The sequence below is a fragment of the Callospermophilus lateralis genome, chromosome 3 (assembly GCF_048772815.1).
Source record: "Callospermophilus lateralis isolate mCalLat2 chromosome 3, mCalLat2.hap1, whole genome shotgun sequence".
NCBI classification, from domain to species: domain Eukaryota; kingdom Metazoa; phylum Chordata; class Mammalia; order Rodentia; family Sciuridae; genus Callospermophilus; species Callospermophilus lateralis.
In genome coordinates this window covers 90,880,386-90,899,002 of record NC_135307.1, presented here as the reverse complement: position 1 = coordinate 90,899,002, position 18,617 = coordinate 90,880,386, and the positions used below count along the sequence as shown (strand labels likewise).

The 18,617-nt window shown below is 34.4% G+C and overlaps 1 protein-coding gene across 6 annotated transcripts in view; it reads right to left on the bottom strand.

Moving 5' to 3' along the window:
• Positions 1-259: 259 nt before the first annotated feature.
• Ctdspl2 (CTD small phosphatase like 2) overlaps positions 260-18,617 on the bottom strand; it is an 84,129-nt gene continuing 65,771 nt past the window's right edge. For 4 of the 6 annotated variants that reach the window (XM_076850724.1, XM_076850723.1, XM_076850726.1 and 1 more), the window contains 4 exons: positions 13,274-13,336; positions 13,090-13,169; positions 9,212-9,338; positions 7,457-7,634 (listed from right to left, as the gene is read on the bottom strand). In XM_076850724.1, the coding sequence (XP_076706839.1) occupies positions 7,461-7,634; positions 9,212-9,338; positions 13,090-13,169; positions 13,274-13,336 (444 nt within the window). In that variant the 3' untranslated portion in view covers positions 7,457-7,460. Of the gene's footprint in view, positions 5,458-7,456; positions 7,635-9,211; positions 9,339-13,089; positions 13,170-13,273; positions 13,337-18,617 lie in introns of those variants that run through there. The other 2 variants (XM_076850727.1, XM_076850729.1) reach the window with 1 other exon arrangement.

Sequence of the window (18,617 nt, the reverse complement as noted above, 5' to 3'; positions counted from 1 at the left end):
TGCTATTATATTGATAGTCTCAGGAATTGCAAGGTCTTTGGTCACAGCCCTGTCTGAGACTGTTTCCTTATTGCTTTTTCCTGATCCACAACCCCTTGTGGTTCTTACAGGTTTGTCCTGAAGATTAATATCAAAAGGGAAAGTAAGGTTAAAAAACAAAAAACTGTACTTGGGAACAAAAAAGCACTATGCCAGTATAAGTTGTTAGAAATGATATTGTTTCTGATAGCTGATAAAATTCATCAAAGAAAAGTGCTTCCATAAAAGTTTTATTTATCCCCACAACAACCCTGTGAGGTAGGGTGATCAGGGCATTTGAAGATGAGAAAACTAAGTCTACATTACTTTTTCACGGCTATACTGCATAGTAAATAAGTAGAAATTGAGATTTTTAAATGTCCATAACTTTATACTGATTTATGTGGAAATAGGTAGAGAGAATATTAACTCCCCCCTACCTTAATGCCAAAAGGACACTGCCTTGAAAAATCCCATTCAAAAGATGAAAGTAGTATTTCATTGCTTATTTCTACAAAGATTTATAAAATAAAAAAATAGTGAAATATTTTACAGTTTATATATATATATATATTTATATATTTATATAATGGTCTCATTCAGGGACATGTCCTTCAGCTGTGTATATGATCAACTATTCCAAGTCCTAGAAATGCAAACTTAAAAAAATATGAAAGACAAAAATGGTAATGAGCAATAGCCTCAATCTTCTTTATTATTCCTCCATGTATCTTGAATAAGTTCTGTGAAATTTGGTCCTATTTTCTAAAAAAGGAAAAATTTAAAAAAATTTTTTGTAACTACCACAGAGATTTCTGATAAACTTTTATTTTGTTGCCTACTCTCAAGCCACTGTCACATCATTTAGAACAGGGATTTCTCAAACCAGGAAGAGCTTTAAAAAGACCAAACTCTCCAAAGTATATTGTTACATTGTGTGCATGTATGAATATGTAAAAATAGATTGCATCATTACATACACCTCTATAGGAGGGGAAAAATCATCTGGCCCCATAATGAGTTTTCTAGGGACAGGCTTTGGGAATCTTACTAGAAAAGCTCCTCTAAAATTTTTGTGAGTGTGTCAGGGGGTGGCGGGGGGAAAGGACAGCACAGGATATTGACCCCAAGGAGTACTTTACATTGAGCTATATCCCCAGCCTTTTTAATTGTTTTAGAAATTTGAGAGAGGGTCTCACCATGCTGTCTCAAATGGACTTTCTATCTTCCTACCTCACCCTCCAGAGTTGGGGGGATTACAGGTGTGTGCCACCGGACCCAGCTCCTTAGGGTAATTCTAATGATGTGAGGTCTGGGAATCACCAAAGTATCTTAAAGTAATAGTATCCGAAATAAATAGTATATAAACTTATTTTGCTCTCTTAACCTCTTTTGAAAAAGATCTCAAATAATTTTAGCTCCAGAACTTTTGCCTCTAGGCAATTAATTTCAATTCAAGATACAGAGAAACATTTTATAAAAATGTATCTTTGTCAGTGATATTTAGATTCCAATAATAATTTAAGTAGCATTTAAATATGACATACTGAGTTTTGTGGTTCTTACTCTGAAATTTTTAAGTGTGTATTATAGAAATTCCTAGCAGGCTTTCAACTCACAGGAAGACATGAAAAGTGATGACATAATCAAGTATATCACAGCACTGAAACCATATACTATATTCAAATATAACTCTTGAGAGGAATAAGAAAGTGAATGAATGACAACCTAAGGCCTTTTGGCCCATACATTTTTGTTCCCAGTCCACTCTTCCCCTATAAGGGGAAATAAAATAAACATTCTTTCCTAGTTGCTTGGCATAGTTATTCGGTGGGTAAATATTAGCTAAGTTAATTTAGACAAGATTAAAAGATAACAAATAAATACCTAGGAAGACAAAGAGAAGTCAGATCAGAAAACCTTAACTAGCTAATGATGTAGTACATAACACCATAATATTAGTACAAGTAAATGAAGGCTTCATTGTCCTTTACATTTCATGTTTTTATGACTGACACAGATGTGAAAGAGATCTGGTCCTTATGAAGAATTTTGTGCTCGCTGGAAAGATCTGTAGGCATAATGAAATGTTTTCTTCATTGATGAGATGAAGTCTTCTGTTATTCAGGCAATTGACAACAAAATAATGAGAAGCGAACATCTTTAAAGTCGAATGAAAGTAATATCTAGTTGCAAAAGTCATTGGCCAAAGATAACTTCAAAAAAAAAAAATCCTGTTAACCCTATTTTTTAAAAAAAGAAAGCCAGAGAAATATATATATATATATTTATATATATATATATAATTTACACATAAACCATATATATATATATAAATATATATAAACAATGTACACATCCATTTCACCAACAGTTACAAGCAAATAGCTGTTCATAGAAGTTATACAATGCTTCTTCCAACAAATCCCAAATCAATTTTGGGAAGCAGATAAAGCCACTGGGTAAATAAATATTCCGACTAGCTAATAAAAAACAATTTATGATTACGAACTGTCATCAGTTCTTTTAGGATCCAAGAAGAAATATTGTGATAAATCTGATTAGGGATACATATATTACATGGAATTTTAAAAACAACTAATTAAAACAGCCTAACAATGACAACAAATATTTAAAAGAATGTCTTAAAAGTCAGATATTTATCACTGAAAATAGCACAATTTTCTTATGTACTTCAGAGTTGTAATGTGTGCACAGGTCACTTTTGCTGTGTGTCACCATGGACCCATCTCTCTCCTGCATTCACTACAATTAGATTTTAAAATTTTATGTTTCCCATGTGAGCTGATGGGCTGGCACATCTCAATTAAAAAAATACACACCTCCCATTAACTAAATGGAAGTGTTAAATATCTATTAACAGATAAAAAAGGTAATGGGGAGCTTTTAAATTTTGTACTAACAACTTTAAAATTACCCAAATAAAGTGATGAAGAAATAATATATTAATTTGGTCTAAAGAAATGTTCTCTGGCCATATAAAATTGCCCTTATTTAGCTTTACAGAAGCTTGTTACGCTTGATTTGTTTATCAGCTGATATAAAAGAATACTCCTAGCATGGGATTGAAAAGGATTTTACCATTAATAAAAGATAATTTAAAAGTTGCTTTTTATTATTAAAGTGCACAGAGGCACAGTGGTATAGGTGCTTACATTTCCCTTTCAGTTATGGGAAGGCCCTTTGGGACTGTATTTAATCAGAACAGCTTTCAGCAAATACGATGTAGGCTGAAAGTTCAGATCTTATTTATGTTTTGGGTTTTGCTGTTTGAGCATAAAAAAGAAGGGAGCAGGGAGAAATGTAACTAGGTTCACAATTTTGCGCAAGAGCATATGTAAAGGTAACGTATGTACATTTTATTTCAAGAAAGACATAAGACAAACAGCATAAAGATACCCAGATGCCCTAAAGATAAATACATTTCAAAGATTCTCATTAAAACGAATCTGTAGTATTTTTTCCTACAAGCAAAATACCTTTCTTTAAATTAAAAAAAAAAAATCAGTATTCTGAATTGCAAATGCTTTTGCTTTTTTTTTTTTTTTGCAGAAAACCTGCCATGATTATTTTTTTTAATGAATAAGGATTTTCCACAAAACAGGCTTGCTCTACATGCTAGATTTTAAACAGTTCAGTGACACAATATGCTAACTACATACACAACAGATAATATAGTAAGAAAACACTCAACCTGATGAAAAGTTAAAATCTTCATTAATACACTGAAAACTGACATAACTCATGCCTTTTAAAATCAAAAATACAAAAATTAAATGTTTTCCTAAAAAGATTTCCTTATTTTAAGGATTCATTTGAAAATGAAGCTGCATGTAATTTGTACAATAAGTTGTACAAGTAAACAGGTAATATACATAAAAAATTAACTGACATACTCCTCAATTATCAGTTGTCCACCTTTAATTTCCAATACTGTACTTTCTTAACAAGCATACAAAATATCAAACTTCTCTTTAGAAAAAGTGCCGTTCTTTGACATCCTTTACACAAAAACAGTCTAAGCCTGTGGCATGTTAATGCAGTTGAGAGGCAAAGCATACTAACTTTTACAAATTCTACCTTCCATAAAAAGCCTCCCGAAAAGGAGATTACACACCACTATAAAAATATCAACCTCTTGTGGTAGCTGCATTAGAGAACCAAGGCTTGAAGACTATTTTCATATAGCATAGAAAACCACTATGAGAGCCTATTAACTGCATTGGTGGCTTGGGAGTGTACTGTGCCACAGGATTATGCATAGCTACTGTTAGGTACCAAGACTGTTACACAGAGTTTTAAACTGATTGTAACTGAGAGCATAACAGAGGTACTACCAGCCCATGCAAAGTAACTAAAAATACTGAGTCACTGTGCTGCATACTTCATTCCTGGAGAAAACCAAAGGCAGCAGTAACTAAATCAAGCCCAACAGGTGACTAAACTTTTCTCCTCAAAGATTGGTGAGCACAGTGAAGTCTGAGGTATACCTTTATCCATTAAATCTGTGTGCCGTTGCAAGATATTACCATTTGGGAATACACGCCATCACAATGGTTTAAATCTTTTGAATATTAGTCATCATATATATTCTTATCTACCCAGTCTCTTGATTTTTAAAAAGATTTCACCTACAGTAGAATATTACAGAAACAAAATATAAATGCATGTCTTTTTAAATGAAACTTACATGGACTAAAAGTAGAGAATATTTTTAAACAAATATACAATATGCAGGCAGACAAAGCAGGAAAACGGCCATTCAAATGTATAATAAAAAACTAAAAACTGACTATTTCCAGAAACTATGAAGCGCCTCAACTAAAAGGAATGCATAATGAAATTCTAATCTAATACAGGTCAAAAATGTAAAAAGGTTATAAACCTTAACAGGAAAAAATAAAACAACTTTTACTGGCCATTCCTGTTGAAATGAGAATCATAAAGTAACAGAAAAGTGGCTACAAACCCACTTAGAGCACCAAACAGAGAGAAAATAAAAGTCCATTTTCATCTCTGTTATTATCATAAAATCCTGTGTAACTACAGGTCAAACTGCTGGTGGCAGAAACAGAATTCTTTATAAACTGCAGATGTCCTGTACATAAAAAAATTTCACTGGAGTTGCACTAGTTCTAAAGACTCTTCTGTTTTAGCCTACCTACTGTATGTATTCAATCTGAGATAGATAGTCTCTTTCTGTAACCCTTGATTATTATTGGGCACCAAAGATAAGAAAAGCAAGACGGGGTACAAAAATGCAAAATTTCAACAGTAATGGCAATGTTTTTGTTTCAGTCCAAAAGGGTCCTGCATTCTCTCCCCCTTCAGTGATTTGACAAGTCTTTGTACTTAATCTGGGGGCAGCAAATCATGCAAGCGAAATCTGTCTCTGATGTGAGGTCGGACATCTTCATTCTGTGTGGAAAAAAAAAGAGACCTTTTTAAAAAAGCTACATAATTTCAAAGATATGATCCTTATTTTTTTTTAAATTTTATTTATTTATTTAAGTTTTCGGCGGACACAACATCTTTGTTTGTATGTGGTGTTGAGGATCGAACCCGGGCCGCACGCACGCATGCCAGGCGAGCGCTCCACCGCTTGAGCCACAGCCCCAGCCCCCAAAGATATGATCCTTATAACATTAAAACAGCTTTACTCTGCAGAGGAAATGTACTATTTAATTTCATGATTTATATTATTTTGCTCGCCAAATACAGTCAGCCTTCTATAGCCACTGGTTCCACAGCTGTACACTCAACCATCCTTGGATCAAAAACATTCAGGAAAAAACTGCATGTGTACTGAACATGTATAGACTTTTCCCCTGTCTTAATTACTAGATAATACAGTATAACAAATATTTATTTACATTGTATTAGGTCTTATAAGTAATCCAGAGATTAAGTTTATTGGATGTGTATAGGTTATATGCCAATACTACTTCATGTTAAATAAGGGACTTAAGCAGATTTTGATATCAACAGGAGATCCTAGAACCAATTCTGGATGGACTTCAAAGGATTACTGTACAGAAATATAACACAGATACAGTTGACTTATAAGACAGATGAGAGGATTAAGCCATTAAATCTTACTTTCCTCTTAAAATTGACTGGTGCAATACTTGGGAGGATGAGACAGGAGATCAAAAGTTAGAGGCCAGCTGGACAACTCAGTAAGACCCTGTGGCAGTAGTACAGTGGCAGAATTCCCCTGGGTTCAGTCCCTACTACTGGGGGGAAAATGCTCATAGAGACCAATGGTGGGCAGTGAAGTCTGGGGTTCAGAACTCCAGATGAGATTCTACATCACTGCATTCTAACTCCAGTCCTATAATTCTTTGCCAAAACCTATTGAGGAGGGAGAGCCCTCTCCTTGTCCTTGGTCTCCTCAGTGGTCTGGGACTTTCCATTTGTTTCTGTGATGTATCTCTTCTCTCTTCCCTTCCATTAAAGATCTTCCCCTAATCCTTTGGGCCAATTTACTGACTGATTAATTCCCTTGAATACCAATTTTGTATAGAGGGACTTTTTTTAACCCCCACCTGCTGAGATCTCACACATCTGCCATGCAGCTGTGAACCTTGACTGTTACAGGTGATGACAGAACTTAAAAGACTCCTTCCTCTCTTCCCTAAATCACAACTAGCCTCTGGGATCTGCCCACATGTGTTCACCCAGTGACTCTCAAGCCACTAACCCATTCCAGAGGTTTCCCTTCTGTCCTCACTTCTTCAGTGAGAGTCTAGCTCATCCAACTCCGGGAAATAGAGTAGTTTTTAGGGAAGTTTCCATGTCCATACCTGCTACTCTTAACATGAACAAATGTGAGGATAAATTAAAACCATATTTTTGGCTCCCTGGAGCTATTCCTGATCTATAGGATTTACCTGCATCTCTGAAGTCCTAATTCACAGACCAAAGCCAAGTCCACTCATTTTGCCATCAAGGCCCCCCGATAGCATTCTTGGTATCTGTTTTTGTATACTTTATTAGAAAGGAGTGTAAAAGAGCCACATAGACACTTTGCCTCTTCAGTATACAAATGTAAGTTGTAATATAGAAGATGGCATATGTTTTTGTTTTGTTTTTTCCTTTGGAGGGGAGCACTATGGGGAATTTACTCAGAGCCTTGTGCATGCTAGATAATACAGAGTATCTTTTATTTGATTATAAGAATAAGCCTGATTTCTGCTGTAGATTTTTAAAAACTATTTCTTTAGACGTTGATGGACCTTATTTTATTCATTTATTTATATGTGGTGCTGTGAATCACACTCAGTGCCTCACACATGCTAGGCAAGCGTTCTACCACCAAGCCACAACCCCAGCCCCTCTGCTGTACATTTTTAAAAAGTTTATTAAAAACGTTAAAAAATCCTCAATCTTTTTTAAACTTTCCCCTAACCTCTCAGCAGTTAACTTTTAAAAACCAGTACACACAAAGCAAGAGATTTCCACATAGTTGACCAAAAAAAAAAATAAATTATACTTACCAGTTCTACAAGCTTCTCCAGAAATGGAATCAATTTTAGGAGTTCATTGTCATTTTTATCCATAAACCAGCTTTCTATAGGGATTCCATTAGAAAGCTAAAATGATAAATAAGTAAGTAAATCCTTAAGAGTAACAGTATGGACATACTTACATTTTGCCTAGTATGGAAAAGTTTTGTTTTTTTTTAAAGAAGAAACAGTAGATTTAAGGAAACATGATTTAAAAGTTCCTTTGAAAAGAAATGCTACCAGAGTTTTGTCAACTCAATAGTACAAGAGATAGAAGGAATAGACTAAAGCCTGAAGTTTTTCAGTATAATTTTTCTTCTCAGTGAATATAAAGCTAACAAGTTTAAGTTTCATTAGATCAAGTTTTGCAAAGACCATTAACATAACTTAAAACATTCTTTTATGCACAGTGGTAGGCATTATGAATAAAGAGATATTGCCAATCTAAAAAGAGAACATTGTCAGAGACAGACACTGTGTGTGTGTGTGTGTGTATACACACACACACTTTTTTTTTTTAACAAGGAACTATGTCATGCCTCAGCCTCCTGAGTAGCTGTGACTATAGGCAATGCCATCATGCCTAGCTACTATTTTTCTATTCTCAACATAAGTTCTATCTACTAGAGCTACATCTTCAGTTCATTTTGTTGAGATGACATTTTGCTGTTGCTCGAGCTGGTTTCAAACTACTGGGTTCAAGAAATCCCCCACATCAGCCACCTGATAAGATAGGACTACAGGTAAGCACCACTACACGTGGCTAAAATTCTTAAGAACTTATTTTTCTGTGGTATTTGAGATTGAACCCAGGAGTGCTTTACCACTGAGATACACCCCAGCACCACCATCACTCCCAGCCTTTTTTTTTTTTTTTTTTTTTTAAATTTTGAGACAGGTCCAGATTGGTCTGGAACCTGCAATCATCCTGCCTGAGCCTCTCAAGCTGCTGGGACTGCAGATATGTACCACAAAGCCCAGCTTAAAGTCACATTTTAAAATATAAGCAAATAAAAAGGTAGGGACTTGGACTGGGGATGTAACTCAGTGGTTTATACTGAAATTGTGCAAATCCCCCACCAAATGAACACATTTCAATGCCATATAATTTTGCCCCCCTTTTCTTACTATGGGCATTGTGAGACAGAAGTTAAGGGACAATCTTGTTCTAGCTACCCCTGACTTGGATTCGGCACTGATTTATTACAAATCAAACCTCAGATATCGTACCACATGGACATATCCATAGTATAAAATATATCTTGCAAGGATGATTCATGTTTACTTGTTTGTTCTAAGAAACATTAAGGAAGGGTACAATTACGTTGACAAAATATTCTTAATAGTTCAGAACGTTATAGCAAGTAGTCTACAACAACAAGGTCATTAGGCCTATTATAATTCTCAACATGCTTACAATTATTGGTTTAATTACTGATAAGTGTTATTAAATGATGTACTATCTTATAGCTCCTCCTTATTCAGATTCAGATTTACTACTCAAATTCATTATTTTTGGCATTTCTAATTACAAAAGATGACACATAAAACCGGGAAATTCCACCAGTGAAAATTGTTTTTCCCCACATCATATTCTTTTTGGCAGTAATTTTTCTTCATTGTATTTTTTCCAATCTGAGTTTGTTTAGCAATCCTCTTCCTACCTGATAAGCAAAGGCTTGTGGTGAGTTGTCAATTATTATAGTTTTTGAAAGATCCCTTCCAAGGATATTTAAGTCCTTTATATAGTTTCCTTGTACACAAACACAATGTTCACGGAAAAGCCGGTGCCTAGACACAAAAATAAAAGAAAATTTAAAAAAACAAAAAACAAAAATCCCTTTTAAAAAGTACTTCACATACTGAAACATGTACACATACATATACCATAGGCTTTACAGAATAAGCCTTATTATTTTCTCTCACTAAGGAAATTCAAATATAATACTGGGCCTAAGCTTTGGGCTACAGTTTTATAAAAAAAAAACTTAGCAATTATTGAAACCTTACAACCCAATATTGCCATTCCTTAAAGAACTTGGGGTTATCCAAAAACATTATATTAAATTATAAAGGGGAATTAAAAATTCTAAATTGTTTTTGTAATTTATTTACCCAGGAAAGCTCAGTTCAGATGCAGCATCTGGTTGTCAGCGAGGTCTTGCTTTTTAACCAATTTTCCAGATGGTTGACTGAGGCACAAGGAGGTCAAGTGACTTCCCAAAGTCACACAGTAAGTCAGTGGTTAGCCCCGCATTGGAACCCAGGATCCTCCTGGCTCCCAGTCCTTTGCTCTAACCAGTAGACCACACAGCCTCCCTATCCCTGTACATGCCAGAATAGAAAATATAAGAAGGAATGTTTTTGTGTTGGCATCTTTAAAAAATTTTTTTTTTTTTTTTAGTTTTCGAGAAAACGTGCTGCTGAGGCCAAAACATTCCATCATTTCAACTTTTCCTAAACACCCCTATTTCTTTTAGTTTGTGTGTATGTGTGTGTGTGTGTGTGTGTGTGTGTGGCTATTTAATAAGGGACTGAATTAAATGGTAAAATTCAGATTTAAGTATTATAAACTGATGTTTCACCAATTTTTGGCTCTTTAATGCAACATTATTTTAAAAAGCTAGTAAAGGTTTTATAATATTTAAATACTACTTATACAATCTCCATTAACCTTCAAAATATTAATCTCTTGAATTACTAATAATTGATAATACTGACTTTTTCACCTTGAAACACTCCATCCTGTATACCTTAATAATTGATAGTTTGTCTTTCCTTGTTTCTTAACCCCTATAAACAATTTCTCAGGAAATAGGGACTACTCATACCTGTATTTTTTTTTTATTTCAACGATTTTATTTGAAAATGTTTCTAAAATACCTTGAATGTGTCTTTGCCTCTTCAGCAGAGGTTTCTTTTTATTGTTTGACTACTGGGGGTGAATGCTATGAACAGTCTATTTACTACCCTGCAGAGCTGTAATAGAGAAGTGTTTTCCAATATGAATGTGGAGATGGCCACTTGCCCAAATACAAAATGACCCTAAGCTACTACAATGTTTGTTTATTTGTTGATCTTGAGTCTTTTCTGTTTCCCTGCATCCCGCATCATAATATGACCATCAGTTGAGACTTTCTGATTTTAATGGGTTTGCCCTTTGTTTCTGATATACTATAAGTGGGGAAGCCATACTCCTACGCTAAAAAAATTTTGTATAAAGCAAGAATGTACAGGTTCAAAATGAAGATAAGAGGGACTATATAAATAAAGCTCATAAACTGAAAATATGTGGGTACTGAGAAATCACTTTGTTGCTTATAGGCTTTTTTTTTTTTTTTTAAGTATGGCCATTTTAAAAAATTCTGGTTTGTTATACTTGATGGCAGAATGAAATTTATTTTATATTACATAAAGCACAATTTTTCAAGATACTGATTTTACACAAAGTATTTTCATACTATTCATATCTTATACATGTACTTATGGTAATAATGTCTAATTCATTCCATCATCATTCCTACCTACCTCTTTTTCTCTCCCTCCCCTCATACCTGTATTTTTAATTATGCAATTTCGAGGGGGGGGTATTTTCTACCCACAAAATCTGTCACAGCTCAACAAAAATAAACTTATATACACATACCCCATTTTAATTACTCAAATCATCATCTGCTCTAAAAGGTTTAAAGACAGTTCTACTTTGGAAAAATGACAGCAAACATTTTACTTCTATAGACATTCAGATAATGGAAATTGGAGAGGCAGGCACAGCCTGTAATCCTAAGTCACTGTGTTGATGCCTCTTTTGCCAACAGTGGCAAATGCACTAATACAAAAGACAAATGAACATGACACTATGGTTACTTTGATTACACTATAAACTCTCCAGGAATCTAAGGACCAAGAGTAGGAATTTCCAAATTAAGAAAAATCTACTTGTGTCACTCATTTAATAGCAGATCTTCCATGTCAACAAATCTGCATTTGAATTCATGGGATTCAGAGATTACAGGAATTCTCAGTCTACCCCACTGTCTCTAAAGGTGAATTCCCTATAGCATTCTATTCAAATCTACTATTCAAAAAGTTTTTCTGGTCAAATTTTTTCAAAATTACAACTAGAGAAACAAATTTACACTCCCCGATATGTCGATTTTTTTAAAGCTAATTTTTAAAAAGGATGTTAATTTATAACAATGTAATAGCATAATGAAAACTCCAAAGGTTTATGTTGCTTATCATTGTTTCAAAGAACATTATACCTGCTGAATAGAAATCTTTAGAATGAATGAAGTCATCAAAACAAAATCATTTTTATACATTTATTAAAATCAGGTAAAATGAGCATAAATTACAATATACTTTTGTGAATAGAAAATACTATTTCTCAAGTGTATGTCTCCAGCTGATCCTTTAGATTGAAAAACAAGAGAATAGTTTTATATAGAAGGAAAAACCCTGAAATGAGGACATTAGAAAAAACCTTTCTGTATAGTTGTAACCACTCAATAATAAAGGACTCATTAACAGCAGAAAATTAAGTTTAGGTTTTTTCATGAAGACAATATGGGACAAAGTGCTCAAGAAAATTAATACTTAGCTATTAAAGCTTTTATGAGCCTTCTGTGTCATCTCCAGTCTTGGTAAATAATTCAAAAGACTTACTCCTATATCTTTTAAATTTTTTTATTATAGATGGACACAATACCTTTATTTTATTTGCTTATTTTTATGTGGTGCCAGGGATCGAACCCAGTGCCTCACACATGCTAGGCAAACGCTTTATTACTGAGCTATAGCCCTTACTCCTATATCTTAAAGGATGCAACAAGATTGTTGCAGTCTTAACTGAAGTCTCACTTCAGATGACAGAAATAATTAAACTGATTTTCAAAATGTTTTAAAAATCACCCAATGTACCCCTGGCCTAACCAGGAATGCATGCCATCTTCTGGTTCAGGGACATGTAAGGAACTGAATCAAGATCAGGAAAAAACCTGAGTAACTAAATCAAAATTTGTCTGCATGCGCTCTGCCACTGAGTCACATCCCCAGCCCTGACTAAACCAACTTTCATTTCCAATTAAATTTATGTATCATTTTCATTCCATAGAAGATAAATTTGCTCTTGAAAAAACACAAGAGTTCAATTCGATCATTTCTGTTAACATCAACTCGTTTATGCCATTAAAAAAGGAATACAACATGCATTATCTCAGAAAAATAAGGTCAAACATCATGCTCACAGTGGAAAATTCAACACAACCCCCCATTCCCCCATCCCAAAAGAAATGAGGATATAGATGTCACATTGAATAAATACATTTGGTCTTCGTATCCTTTAGAAAGAACGTCTGTCTGGAGTTATGGTTAGGAACTCTAAGAATTTGGGGGCTTAAGAAAATTCATTTATTTTTGCCATTCAACATAGTAAATCTCTATGTAGCCAACTGAAAATGGCTATTAAAATTAAATAGAATCATCATAATTTCATAGATCAGTGTGACAGACATTTCCACTATTTCTTAATTAAATTTACCTGACCAGTTGCTTTTTAGGGTCTAGTATGTTCAGTAACTTGTCTGCATACACCTTCTTAGAAGCAGTAAAAAGAATGATCTACAAATTCAGGGGAAAAGAAGGAATCATTATACATGATCTAAATATGGGTACTATATTGAATAAAATGAAAATACATATGTAATTAGGCTCAGCACATTTACCTCATACATCTGAGACATTCGTTCCAGGAATTCCCTGAAGAATGGTCTTAATCTCACATAAACCTAAAGAAATGCAAAGAAGTTTTCAGCAAATAAAAAAAAAATAAAACCACTTATTTTTAATATCTGTTGTGGTCTAACTTTTGATATGATTAAAAGTTTCATATTTTGGAGTAGAAATATTTACTAAGTACCACTCAAACCAAATATATTTCACATATAAGAAACCACTTAATCTTTTAGTGGAATAATCATCATCACTGATGATCACTTCATTTTTGATAGTTATATAAAAGCATACAATGTAATAATTCTTCATTAGAATATAATTTTCACAGACATTTAAACTAAAAGTAGAGGGCTCCCCTCTGGGAATTTGATCCACCAATCAGCTCCATCTTCCAGCCAGGTAGCATCCATCCAATTATTAGGCAAGTTGTATGTCCATATCTAGCTGACCTGTCTCAATGACCTTCCTCATTAATTATTCAGAATTTCTTCTCAACAATTATCACCTGTTAAAATCCTATTTAAAATTTTTATTAAGGTAAACAATATTCAAGAAGGAATATCTGGACTGGTGGGCTTAAATGACCATTTTTTTGGAAATCAGAATTGCTCTTCTATATTTAATGATTTAGATATAGCATATAAATTAGTGCCACTGGTCTATTTCAGATTAAAACACCATTTCTCAGGCTGGGGTTGTAGCTCAGTGGTAGAGCGCTTGCCTAGCACACGTGAGTCCTGGGTTCAACCCTCAGTGCCACATAAAAATAAATATATATTGTGTCCATCTACAACTTACACATACACACATACCAGTTCTCAAAACCTACTACTCAATATCAGAAAACACTACAGTAACCAAATAGCTACCTTATGTGTATTTTCTTATTTCTTTCTTTCTTTTTTTGGTACTGGGATTGAACTCCCAGGGGTGTTTTACCACTGAACCACAATCCTAGCCCCTTTTTTGCTGAGGCTGGCTTTGAACTCATGATCCTCCTGCCTTAATCTCCTGAGCTGCTGGGATTACTCGTATGTGCCACCACGCCCAGCTATTTTTATTATTCTGTGTCTGGCTTCTTACTTACATTTACTGTTGCTCTTGTAACATACTTCAATACTCACAAAGCAGAGAAATATAAAACCATGAACCACCACTAACAAAAGATTGTGATTTCTCTAAATTGTATTCATTTTGTGATGTTTATAAAAAGAAAAATTTTGTACTCTACTGAAAGGTAACATTAACTACATATACCATAATGAATATTTATTGAACCAGATTCCATGCATTCTGATTTTTTTTTCTCCCTTAAAGGCCTATGGTGCCCAGCAGCCCAGGAGGCAGAGACAGGAGGATCAAGAAGAGGTCAAAGCCAGCCTCAGCAATATAGAGGTGCTAAGCAATTCAGTGAGACCCCGTTTCTAAATAAAATACAAAATAGGGCTGGTGATGTGATTCAATGATCCAGTACCCCTGAGTTCAATCCCCAGTATCCCCCACTTTTTGGGCCTTCGGTGGCTACCAATCAAATTTAGGCTTAGTGGAGTTTAGTTCAGGCATCCACACAAAAAATGTTCCCAAGACAACAAAAATCCCAGTTCTGGGAAATGTTTTATGGCAAAACAGGGGTAAAAGGGAAATCATAAATTGCATGGAAATGGAGGGAGACCCTCATTGTTATACAAAATTACATATAAGAGGTTGTGAGGGGAATGGGAAAATAAACAAGGAGAGAAATGAATTACAGTAGATGGGGTAGAGAGAGAAGATGGGAGGGAAGGGGAGGGGGGATAGTAGAGGATAGGAAAGGTAGCAGAATACAACAGTTACTAATAGGGCATTATGTAAAAATGTGGATGTGTAACCAATGTGATTCTGCAATCTGTATTTGGGAGTTCATAACCCACTTGAATCTAATGTATGAAATATGATATGTCAAGAGCTTTGTAATGTTTTGAACAACCAATTAAAAAAAAGGGGAGGGGGAATCATGCAAAAGACTTCTCAGAGGTAGGGATGTCCTTTCTACATTCTTTTTTTCACTACCCGGTCTACCAATTTTTGTACCAGGGAATGAACCTAGAGATGCTTAAACCAGTGAGTCACATCCCTAACCCTTTTTATTTTTTAATTATGGAAACAAGGTCTTGTGAAGTTGCTTAGAGCCTTCCTAAATATCTGAGGGTAGCCCCAAACTTGTGATTCTCCTATCTCAGCCTTCTGAGTCTCTGGGATTACCAGCACAAAACAATGCTTAATATATATAGTTAGGCATGTGACAAAAATCAAGTGAAATGCAACTCTTTAAAGTTAGGCAATATAGACAAATAGAAGCAATCCTACATGACTATACAACTGTTTGTAATTCTATAATAATATCACTCCGTTCTAATCTCTAAAATGATATACTTATTTTTAATCCCACTAGTTAGGCATTTCATCTAAATTTCAAGACTAATCAAAACCAAAGTGAGCCACACACACCCCATCCCCAAGCAGATAAAAATAACCAAATTCTCAATATCCAATCAACTTTTTTGTTTGTTTGTTTTTTTAATGCCTTATCTATAGTTGCACCTCTTCTTTCTTTTTTGGTACCAGGGATTGAACCCAGAGGCCCTTAGCCACTGAGCCACATCCCAATGCCTTTTTGAGGGTCTCACCAAGTTGCTTAAGGGCCTCACTGAGTTGCCGACAAACTGGCTTTGAACCTGCAATCTTCCTGCCTCCCTAGTTGTCAGGATTATAGGTGTGCACCACTGTGCCCAGCTATACTTGCTCTTCTAAATAATATTAATATTTCAAAATTATCTGGTATATTTTGAATATCCAGGTTTGGAGCCTGGATTGAAAACCAAACATAACCTTATTTGTTTGTTAAGGCAAAAAATTACATTTTACTGGTAAACTTTTTTTCTAACATCCTCATTATCACTTGCTCAATATAGTCAAGTAAGAAAAACAGGGCTCTGACATTTGAGATTTGTTTCCTCTGTACACAACATTCCATTGCAGAGGAATACTCCCCCAATTCCCTCCAAACCAAAACAAAACCAAATTAAGTGATATTCTACAACTTCCAACAACTTCCCAATTAGGTCAACGATTCATTCTTCATTATGCATTCTATTATTTTCATTATTTTTTTAAAAAAATTTTTAGTTGTCAATGAACCTTTATTTTGTTTATTGATACGTGGTGCTAAGAATCGAACCCGGTGCCTCACACATGCTAGGCAAGCGCTCTGCCACTGAGCCACAACCCCAACCTGTCATTATTATATTTATATATATAGTGAAAATAAAAAATTTAAAAAAAATTTTTTTAAACCCCTTCTGTGGTTCTGGGGAGAGAATCCAGGGACTCATGCCCCGTATGCATACAGGGCATGAATCCCCAACACACAACTTAAAATTTGACAGTGCTTGCTAGCAGCACACATTTCTAATCCCAGAGACTCAGAAGGCCGAGGCAGGAAGACAGCAAGTTCAAGACCAGCCTTGGCAACTTAGAGAGACCCTGTGTCCTAGGAGGATGGAAGGGAGGTTAAGGATATAACCCAGTAGTACAGCACTCCAGTATTAGAAAATAAATTTGAGTTTGCTTTGAAAATGTGTGTTTACTGAGAATGAAAGGTAGCACTACACACAGAGGAATATATTGCTAGAGAGTTTCTTTAACATGAAAAGAGGAAGAAAAACTTGACTTAAGTCCCTAACAAAATAGATTCACCATTTGAACAGAAAAGTGCTTCAGGATAGACTGAGTAGCGAAAAAAGAATGTAAAAAGGTCAAAACAACGAGTAGGTCTGAAGTTAGGACCATGTGATACAAAGGTAAAAATCTCAGAAGTAGAAATAGGCCAGCAGGGCCTAAGTCTTTTGTATATTAAAGATAAATATGACCAGAAATACATACAAGAAGCACTATGTATTATCCTGCAGATACAGAGTATGTATAAAATCAAGAGCTTAATTTGTGTTTTTTTTTTTGGGGGGGGGGGGCGTGAGGAGAATTGAACCCCAAAGCATTTTACCACTGAGCCAAATCTCTAGGACTTTTGTTTATTTTTTGAGACAGGATCTCTCTACATTGTTTAGGGTCTTGCTTAATTGCTAAGGATGGCTTTGACCTTGTGATCCTCCTGCTGCTGGGATTATACTCCTGTGCCAGGATACCCCACAGCACCCAGCAAAAGAGTTTAATTCTTGAGAATATCATTACTTACTATGTTAAGATACACAAATATATATATACACACATAGACAAATGCTTCAATATCTATTCCACAAGGTGCCTTTAGATCTATTTTTCTTCTAACTTTACTATCATACGAAGATTCCTGTCCTGAACTGCCTACTTCCCATTTTCCATCAACCATCTTTCTTCAAACTTGTGACTCTTTAACTATGTAGTCTCCCAAAGATCAAAAGATCATTTCAGTCTAGTATACAAGTTCTTCGAAACCTACAGTTTCTATCTATACTACAAAGAGTTTAAATCTTTTCTCAATAATAAATTTTTTTTAAATGTCAAAAGTTTAAAAAGCAATGAATATACAAAGAAAGAACATTACATTAACAGTTCATTAATACTACTTGGAATGAACAATACTTCACATCCTGCACTTTATTTGGTAGTTAAGACAATAAGAATTTCCCAATTGTAAATATGTAGTACTAAACATTAGGTTAACAGAACTAGACTAAACAAAACGTAGTCATTTAAATAGAAATCCAATCGTATATAAATTATACCTCAAGAAATCAGAGTTATTTTAAAATAGAAAAAAAAACCCAAAATGTTAATTTATAATTTCAGTCCTTTCTTTATTGTGATATAGCTATATATTTAATTTACATTTTAAAGAAATGTCAGAAATGCAAAATACATAACTAGAAACCCACTTATGAATTGGTTAAAAATATTGTGTGGTATGTTTAAATTCAGGCTGGGGTTCTGACCCAGTGGTAGAATGCTTGCATAGCATGCATGAGGCACCTGGGTTTTATCCCCAAGCACCACATAAAAATAAAATGAAATAAAAGTCTTTGTGTTCATCTACAACTAAAAAAAATTTTTAAAAATGTTTAAATTTAATTAAGTTATTTGTATTGCTTTATCAAACTGCAATCTTTTATCATAATAATATGATCAAAAACAAAATACAAAAAACACTACTCAAAGATAGGCAATTTCAAACTCTTAGCAAATGGTTAATATTTTATGTAAGTCTTTTTAGGAAACGGCACTAAAGCCTGGACAATATGGCCCTGACTCAAAAGGGAAATGTCTTTAATACTTTTCCCATAATATCCTTTGAACTTATTT